At 35.8% G+C, this 10080-nt stretch overlaps 1 protein-coding gene across 1 annotated transcript; it reads right to left on the bottom strand.

The window, feature by feature from the left end:
• Positions 1 to 7457: 7457 nt before the first annotated feature.
• On the bottom strand, positions 7458 to 9610 carry LOC139738960 (plasminogen-like). The gene is made up of 2 exons (XM_071649578.1): positions 9409 to 9610; positions 7458 to 7726 (listed from the first exon to the last, which is right to left on the bottom strand). Exons 1-2 carry the CDS (start codon positions 9608 to 9610, stop codon positions 7458 to 7460), a joined length of 471 nt encoding a protein of 156 aa, XP_071505679.1.
• Positions 9611 to 10080: the final 470 nt, after the last annotated feature.

The following is a 10080-nucleotide window of genomic DNA, read 5'->3' on the forward strand; positions in this document are numbered from 1 at the left end:
TAAGCCCTTATGATGATGATAATACTACTACTACTACTACTAAGAATAATAATAATAATAATTGTGGTAATAATAATAATTGTTATTATTATCATTACAATTATCATTATTATTGGTATTGTTATCATTATTTAGACAAGATATGAATCCGCTGGTCACGTGATCGCTTGGTATCACGTCTTCATTGCTTCCTTTGCGGCCACGACAATTGTGAAACCAATGAAAAGTAGATTAAAGTTGTTTTAATATGGTTCATAGTCATTTTATCTATATTCTATTTATCTATCATTTAGATTATACGGTTTTTCTTGTCGCAAAGAAATTTTGGACATTGTGTTCTATATTCATTTAATGATCTGCTTTCTTATTCATTAACTTGTTTATGTATATATTGCTCTACTAATTCATGTACAAAGTCATTCAAGTATTTATTTTCATCTTTTTTTTTAAATTGATTCATTGAATATAGTGTACGCATATCTATTTATCCATCTACTCATCTGGCTACACACCTATCTCTTTGTCTTTATGCTGTTTATCTGTCGTTTATAATAGTCCAATTCAGTGCCGTATACCTGTCTGCTAAGGAGCTGCTGCAGAAACAGTGTTTAGCTACCTATAAGCTGTATGTCCCATTTAAAAAAATAAAACGAACATTATAGTAGGGCAGATATGTAGCAAAAATACGTCGAAATGCTCACATCCGGCGGAAAGTATGAAATTTTGTATATAGGGGTATTTTGGGGCGCTGATTTCAAATATTGCCGGATCCAAGAGATCTGATCACGGGGTCTGCCGCCATTTTGAATTCCAATATGGCCGCCATCACAAAACAAATTTAAAGATCCCTATCTTCAGTTCTGAATGACCTGTGGCACCAAAATTTGGTACAAATGAGCGTTTTGACACATTGAATTTGATGACAGATTGATTTGGAGTGTCTGACAAACTTTGAATGGCCGCCATTTTGAATTCCAATATGGCCGCCTCGACGAAATATTCAAAATCCCTATCTCGATTTCTAAGTGGTGAGTGACCCTGAAATTAGGTGTAAACAAGTATTTTAACATACTGAGTTAAAATATTAACTGATGTGATGTGTCTGACAAACGCAATGCCTGCTATTTTGAATTCCAATGTGGCTACAAAGACAAACAACACGACTAATATTCACGGGTATGTCAAAAAGTGCAGCAAAAAGGAAGCATAATGCACCTTTCACTGACGTCACAATGTAAATACAGCAGCGCGCACTCTATCAGTTACACACGCGCGCTCAATCAGGTAGAGTAATTTACAAACCCGAGATAGAGATTTTCAAGACTCCAACATGGCAAATATGTGTAAAAATTCAAATTGGCTGCCGTGTAGCTTGTCAGACATATCAAATAAGTCTGTTATTAAAGTCATCATATCACCATGCTTTTATATATCAAATTCCAATGGCTAATGTCATTCAGAACTGAAGATAGGGATCTTTTACGGCGGCCATATTGGAATTCAAAATGGCGGTCGACCCCGTGGTCAGATCTCTTGGATCCGCAATTTTTGAAATCAGCGCCTCAAAATACCCCTTTATGCAAAATTTCATACTTTCCGCCGGATGTGCGCATCTTTTTCACATATCTGCCCCACTATTAGTCTTCCAGACACTACAACACCCCATCCCCTACACACCAACACGCGTATGCGTGTGCATGCATGATAAAATCAGACTTCTAGCTATATCTATGAATACTGTATGTATGTATGAATACTTGCATATATGTATAATGTATGTGTAATCATATCGGCACCGTTTCCCCCTAAAATCATCAAATTTCACTTTTTTTAGGTCATGCAATAATATTGGCTGCCCTGCCCCCCCCCCCCAAAAAAAAGTAGGAAATAGTAACATTAGAAGTGAAATTATATAATAAAATGTGATAACTATGTGAAGATCGACAGAATACAAAGGGCTTAGAATACAACATATTGTGACTTGGAATAAAAAAAAAAAGCATTACCAAATGAAGAACATTTTTTTTTGATGAAACGTAAAAAAAAAGGTTATGAAACGTAATACTTCTGCAAAGACTTTAATAAGTAGGTATGACAACGAGTTTCAAAGCCAGGTACTATTACTATAAGTTCATAAATCAAAAGCAATAATTATATCTGGAATTGGGTCACTAATGATATTCCCCATGGCATCATATATTAATAAAGTTATCATACATAACATTGGGGTGTACCTACTAATTGAACATCGTCTTGAAATTTGCCACTGAGACCAGAAAATAATTTGGCAGAAGTTAGCCGTAAAAAGACTGGTTTGGGAGATCTGACAACCTTTATACGGAAAAGTCTAGCTGAAATGAATGCAGTTACTAAACCGCATGCGACTCTCCTCTTAAAAAGCAACTACCCAAAATCAGACTTAGCATTTCTTAAAATAATGTCAAACCAGTTTCTAGATCTGGAGGCACGGGCTATCGCCCCTTGTAGGCTCACATAACGAGTATGTGATCGAAAGCTTGATAATAAACAACATTGAAGTATAGATGTACATCCCTTGAATAAAATGCGTCCTTTTCTCACACTGTATTGACATATATTATTTCAATTTCAATTTCAAATATAGATAACAAAATTAAATAATACATGGTGTTCAGCTTGGAGACATAATGATATGATTGCAAAATGAAATGATTCAGATTCAGATTCAGAATGATTCATTTATTGTCCATCGAGAAAATTATTTTGTTGACATATATTATTATATATTATTATAATTTATTATAATTCATTATATTTATTTATCGATAAACAACAAAACAAGAGAGTTAAGGAAGTTAAGGAAGGAATACGTCCTTTCCGAGGAAGTGTATACTTTACATAATCTTTACATACATACATACACACACACACACACACACACACACACACTTACACGTACTCCCAAGGATAATACATCGCGTCGTGCCATCCACATAACATCACTGGATACAGGTGCAGGCTAACAAAGAAACACACACATAACACACACATGCCCACACACATACACACTCCCCGTTTGATACTACATAATAACTATACACTTTAGACTCTTATGTAAATTAGATATCCCGCTATAGTTGCGGGGAAGTACGCAGAAGTGAGTCAGCAGGGAGATGGACATTTAAACAGAAAAGGGTCCATGAAGGGGCATCAATTTCCTACAGGCGAAAACCTCACGGATGTCAATCCTATAGATGAAATCTAACCAGAGTTAGTTGACATGTGGGCACAGTAGTTCACAAAGTCTGTTTAAAAGTCTAAAACATTTTCTTCAAAGAACCATTATAGTTCAAATAACCTTGTACATTGTTGTAAAGTAAGCATGATAAAGCTTTGCTCTAGGCAATATCAGAGTAATCAAATCAAGTTTCGATACATTGTGACATCAGTTTAGGTTGTTGACTATTAGGGCAATGTTGAACAGATCGCCTTCGATAAGCAGGCAAAACATGCAAAAAGAAACTCAAAGCAAATCTGTACATGTCGTTCTTCCACGTACGATTTTCTTTTTTACAAAAATGCACCGTAAAAAAAAAATCTTTCAATGTACTGGAAATTCTAAAATGAACCTATGCATGTATGCAACGCATACAATTACACATGTAAAAAATATTAAGAAAACGATTTACACGTGTTTCATTGTATCCAGTGTAAAGAGATAGGGGTATGGAGGGAGGGAGAGAGAATGGAAATGTATAAGAAGCAGATGGAGCGTGTAGATAGGCATTTCAGCATTTCAGCATTCTCCAAGGTTGGTAGTAGTTATATTATGATACAGTGCAAGTGTTGTGGACGCTGGAGGTTTGATGCAAGTTAAGGAAGCAATGTTGATACTATTTTGATTGCGTCTGAATTATGTGGTCCTGCATCACAACCCCCGCCCCCCCCACCCCCCCCCCCCCCGCAGTCAGACATGGATTTTTGTTGAGAATGGATTCTAACATAGCAGATTTTAATCTTTAAAGTAACATGTAATTCTTTTCAAGCAGACTTTCCAAACCTATTGAAATAATCGAATCAGGAAAAGATAATCAAAAATATCCCTGAATTTCCTTGTCTTAGTTTGTGTTCCAGGTTAAAGTACCTTTCATATAACTAACACTGTGAGAATTACTCGCCCAAAAGTGCTCTCATGTCTTAGTAATCATGCAATAATGGTTTCGTACCAAAGCCGTCGCGGTACGAGAATCAATATACAGTACACGTATTGTACGAAACCATTACTGCATGCATGATAACTGCGACCAGCAGCCCCATACGCATAGCTAAATGGGGCTGCGCATTGTAGCATTCAGAATCACGACAGACGTAGTATCGCGGGTAAATATCAACTTAAAATCCAAACATTTCTTCAATTTGAAGACTCACCAGTTAAGTTCAAGTATTGAAAACAGGCTTCGGGCAACGTCTGGTTCTGCCAATAGTCCCTTTCTGTTCGAATTGATGACTGAATGTGACTCGGCCGAGAGGACCTTGGGAGAGCTACACTGAATCGACGGCCAGCGCATGCGCACACAGACATCTTATCCGTTCATGGATTTGAAATTTGCGTGTACGTTTAAGAGGCCCTGAAACCCACATGCATGTTGATTTGTGTTGATTTATGATACCCTTAACATAACTTTTGCGGTGAAACTAGAAACATTGTGATGTCAGAGGTAAAAATGTTAAAAGTAAAACTTTCAGAGGTATAAATGCCAGAGGAAAAGTTTCTTTACCTGACATTTTTACCTCTGACATCTTTAAGCTCTGACATTTTTAGCTGACATTTTTACTTCTAACATTTTTACCTCTGACATTTATACCTCTGACATTTTTACCTCTGACATTTTTACCTCTGACATCTTTAGCTCTGACATTTTTAGCTCTGACATTTTTAGCTCTGACATCTTTAGCTCTGACATTTTTACCTCTGACATTTTTACCTCTGACATTTTTAAGCTCTGACATTTTTACCTCGGACATTTTTACCTCGGACATTTTTACCTCTGACATCTTTACCTCTGACATTTTTACCTGGAACTGATACGAGTAAAAATGGCTACCTCCTTCCCACTAATAGCATTATTTTGACACCCAGATTATATATATATTTTTTCAAGCATACTGTTTGTATGTTACGGCAAAAAAGAAAGAAAGAAAGAAACACAAGGATGAAAAACGACGACGACACGACAACAAAAACAACAATAACAACAACAACAAAATACATTTTGGCGGTACAGACAAGCATAGGTCTAATGCCAATCGTAACAAATCAAAGAGTCTTTTGGTAAAATTTCAATTAAGGCTGAAGTTTATTTAGTGCTGAGTGATGCAACACGTGACATCCGTTTTTATTGTCTGTTATTTTTGAACAGAAATTTGTATTTCACTGGCACACAACGAAAAAAGCATTGTGCAAATGAATTAAATGAAATCATACACAATGTCTGTACAGTTGTAAGTAAATACATGCATATATACACAAAAAATTCCACTGTTAATATCATAACTATGATATTACAGAACATACTCATTTTGTTCTATATTTATAATTCTATAGGCCATACGTGTAATTCGCTTCCCTTCAGATGTAGAATATTGTATGATGTCTTACAAGTTATCAATTCTTACTTTATGCAGAGCGAGGTGTAGAGTAGATGGAAGATACTATACTAATATTGTATGTATACAGCAGAAGAAAACTCTTGAGTGACGACATTATTATGTTTACATCAATAACTGTGACAAAATGATATACTCAATGGATTCAATATAACAGACATGATTGTTTAGCCTCGTAATTACCTAACTGAATAGTCTACTGATTTGATACAAGTTTAGTTTTTTTTTATTCCTTTCTTATTTTTGAGGGGTGCATTTTCAATTTACTGATCATGTTTGTGTACAATAGATCAAAGGGATCGTACAGTTTTGGTTGAGACCTAATTTCGGGTTTCTAACATTTTTGGGTGAAATAATGACAAACCTCTTATGAAATATGAAAGAGCATGTAATTCTGTGAGGAATTCAACATTTATTTGATGAAAATTGGTTTTGAAATGGCTGAGATATCCAAAAGAGAGCGATTCTAATAAAGTGTGGGACCCACACTTTATTACGATCGCTTTGGTTTACTTTGTTTTCGGATGTTTCAGTCATTCCAAACCCGATTTTCATCAAATAAACTTTGAATTCCTCTTAAACTGGTATGCTCTGTACTATATCATAAGTGTTTTTTTGGTATCTCGCAAAAAGTTAAAAGCCAAAATCTCATCTCCACCAATACTGTACCATCCCTTTAAGTGTATTTTTGTGTGATTTGCATTTACAAAATTGTGACAAAAATTAACGATATCAAAGTTTCACTTCATTAGCTCGAACGTTTCTTAAATTTCTTGGTAGCCAACAAACGCGATGTTATAGATAGATTCTCCAGAGTAAACGTACTACGCACAAATTCTTGAATAAGGGTCCAAAAATAAATAATTTTTTTTTGTAAGTTTGTAGCATGCCCTCAGAGGCCTGTATCACCCCAAAGCACTATGATATCAACCGCAACCGCGTAGTCAAATTGATAGAGACAATGAAGTCATTAAGGTAAATGCCTCCAAATAAGTTGTGCACAAAATCTTCTCAATAAATTCATGCATTTTGTTGACATAAAATCCTGAAGAGAATTGTGATTGGCGGCAACGTAATGTTACGAGATAGTAAATAACAAGAGATGACAATATAAACGACTAATTCAAGTACATCTTTGGTACAGATATGATGGAATTTCTTCAACGCATCTTAGGTACTGTTTATACAGTACGTATATGTGTATTTTACATCTTGTACCTACAGATAACATGACTAAACATAACGATTATTGTCAATTTAACATGTTCATACCGTTTTTACGTTTATTTATGTTCAGTTTATACTACGTTGATTTTAGTATGTTTCTTTCTCTCTTTTGATATAGAAATAAACTATTAGATATTCTTTGAATCTGATAAAACACGCTATAAAGTGATTCAATCAGGGGATGCGATAGTACACTGACATAAAATGATGTACATATTTCTTTTTTGTTCCCCAATTACAGTAGCAACTTGAATTCAAAGTACGCAAACAGAGTACAGGATACATATTTAGAATCGATTATCCAACAATGTAACTGTTTACCTACGTGAGCAAGGCAACAAATAGTAAAAAAAAAATAAATGCATCTTATAGTGTAATCATCATAGAAATGAAAGGGGCAGAAAAAAGGGCAGACAGGACAGCCATGATACGTAAGGAGTTGATGAGATCTTTTTTTTTTCTATTTGTCTTCGTCTTTTTCTTCCTCATGTTTCTTTTCTTTAACAGCTCTAATGAAGATCTGATCCTCAAAGACTTATTATGTGGGCGCATTCAGTGAAGCCAGGTTTCTTCTTCAAAAGATATCAGCCGCAAGTAGGCTGGGCTCTGCCAATGTTGCAATACTCATAACGCACCGACGGGTCAGTTGTGTAACACCACGCCCAGTCCTCCCTGTCAGGATTTCGGCAAAAGTTGTGGTCGCCCAGTCCCTTGGTAGGGTGATTTTGTAACATCTTGTGCTTAAACGGCTTTTGCGATGTCCACTTCTGACAAGTCCTGCCGTTTACAGTCTCGTTAACATAGCCCCGGTAGTCTGCCGCCAACAGGTAGTCAGTAAAACATTCGATGCCATCTTTATGTGAAAGAGGGAATGGACATGAAATACATAAAGGAGGCAACAAATGAGTAAATGTGAATTAAGAGAGTAAATGATATAGGGAATACAGATTCCATGTCTAATAGATGGATACAAGTAATGCCCTGACTTAATCAAATTTGTAACTTCGGTAAATACAATGAATAACAGTACCCAAAGTCTCTTGGGATGATAGGAAATCTAATGTAGGTTTACTGATGCCATTTTATGGCGATATCAAATAAAGGACTCAATAATTATTTGCAATCATTAGATTTATTCAAAATCCAAAAAGAGGAAGTAGAGAAAAGAAAATGGACAAAGAATATTTGTAGAGTAAACGAATGTTTACTCAAATTATTCGTGCGGGTTTAACCTTTCCCGAGAAAATAAAAGGAAGTGTAAAGAGAAAATCAGCAAGGAAAAGAAGAGACTATGGAGAAGTGAACAAAAACTACTCATATGACAAGTCTACTTTCGATTATGTGAATTGAGTGAATGCAGCAATATTTGTGGAACACATCAGTGAAAGTTTGGAGAAAATTGGACAATTCGTTCAAAAGTTAGGAATTTTTCAAATATCTGCCCAGGCGCTGCTGGATGAGAAGACTACTACAGTGTATGATGCCACATGCATATAACAATACACGTAATATAAAGAAATTATAAAGAGAACTTCACAAAATTCTATTCTAAAAAAAAATGCACACTTCCTCGACTTGTCACTGGCATGTATGTTAAGGATCATATCATTCCTCCTGCCTTTTAAAAGAGGCAAGTCCAGCGTTCTTTAATCATGTAAGAAAAATGAAAATATGTGATTTTTTTTAATTGTACATACATATACAATAATATTGTATTATAAAGAAAATTCAACATATAATGTGACGTCACACACTGATTCTCATCCAGCTGTGACTGTGTAGAAACTTAAAAAATTCATAACTTTTGAACGGATTGTCCGATTTTCCTCAAACTTTTACTAATGTGTTGTACGAACATTGCTGCATTCACTCAATTCACATAACCATGAAGGTGGACTTAGCCACGAGTGTTTCTAAAGCAATACGGATATGACAAATTTCAAGTGTTGTGTTCGTGTGGTAATTTTGTACGTTATAACCACTGAAAATGCTTGCTGCCCTGAATGCAGATCTTCAGTTACATTTCCTTTTTAGATAAAGAATCGACAATATAAAAAATTGTAAATTCCAAATGATCAAATTCCACAATATATATATATATATATATATATATATATATATATATATATATATCCCATACAATTATTGGTTATTGAGAGCATCTTCGCCAGTAATGCAACTGGTAATCAATGGTGTAGCAATAATGATGATGATGATGATAATAATAATAATAATAAAGATTACTATTATCATTACTATATGAATATTATTATGATTATTCTTTTTTTATTTCTCGTAATTATTGCAGATTTAAAAGGAAGAAAAAGCACAGGTCGGGACCGCCATGAAAGGAGCAGAAATAGTAACTTTTTCCATTTTCTGTTTCTTCTCCGACATCCTCTTTTTCTTCTTCCAATACGTGTCTCTTATCTGATAATCTAATGAGGAACTGAACCATAAGGCTCTTAATATCAAGTGGACGCTTCCAGTATTAAAAGACAAATTTCTTTTTTCATCAACACCCTCAACACGTACGGTTTATTAAGCCGCAAGTAGGCTGGGCGCTGCCAATGTCGCAGTACTCGTAACGCTCCGACGGGTCAGGGACGTAACACCACACCCAGTCCTCCCTGTCAGGATTTCGGCAAAAGTTGTGGTCGCCCAGTCCCTTGTAAGGGTGATCTTGTAGCTTCGTGTGGGAATTCGGCGTTTGCGATGTCCATTTCTGACAAGTCATGCCGTTTCTAGCTTTGTTAACAGTACCCCTGTAGTCCGCAGCACTCCGATAGTCGGTGAAACATTCAATTTCATCTTTATGTGAGAGAGTGAATGTGAATATTGAAGATGCATAAATGAAGGAACGAGTAGGCACCAATAAAAAGACTAAAGAATGACAGTTACGGCAAATTAGAATGGATAACTAATACATTGTTGTCCAAGATCCTTGAGTGTGTTGTCTGTTCCAGATTATCAAACTATATGCTGTAGTGAGTGAGTCGTGTGGTTCGCTCGCAGAGGTACACGCATAACACCAGTAGGAGACCCTTACCGGCAGCACCTCTCATCAGGGGCGGATCCAGGGAGGACCGCAACCGGCTCACGCCCCCCTCTTATTTTTTGTTGAAACAAAAGAAATAAAAAGAAAAAAATGGAGGGAGGGGTGCGTGCGCCCCCCTTTAATTTTGTAAACACGCCCCTTCTTTACGG

The sequence above is a fragment of the Diadema antillarum genome, unplaced genomic scaffold, assembly GCF_040938485.1.
Source record: "Diadema antillarum isolate AM-2024a unplaced genomic scaffold, OU_Dant_1.0 seq00000776_RagTag, whole genome shotgun sequence".
NCBI classification, from domain to species: domain Eukaryota; kingdom Metazoa; phylum Echinodermata; class Echinoidea; order Diadematoida; family Diadematidae; genus Diadema; species Diadema antillarum.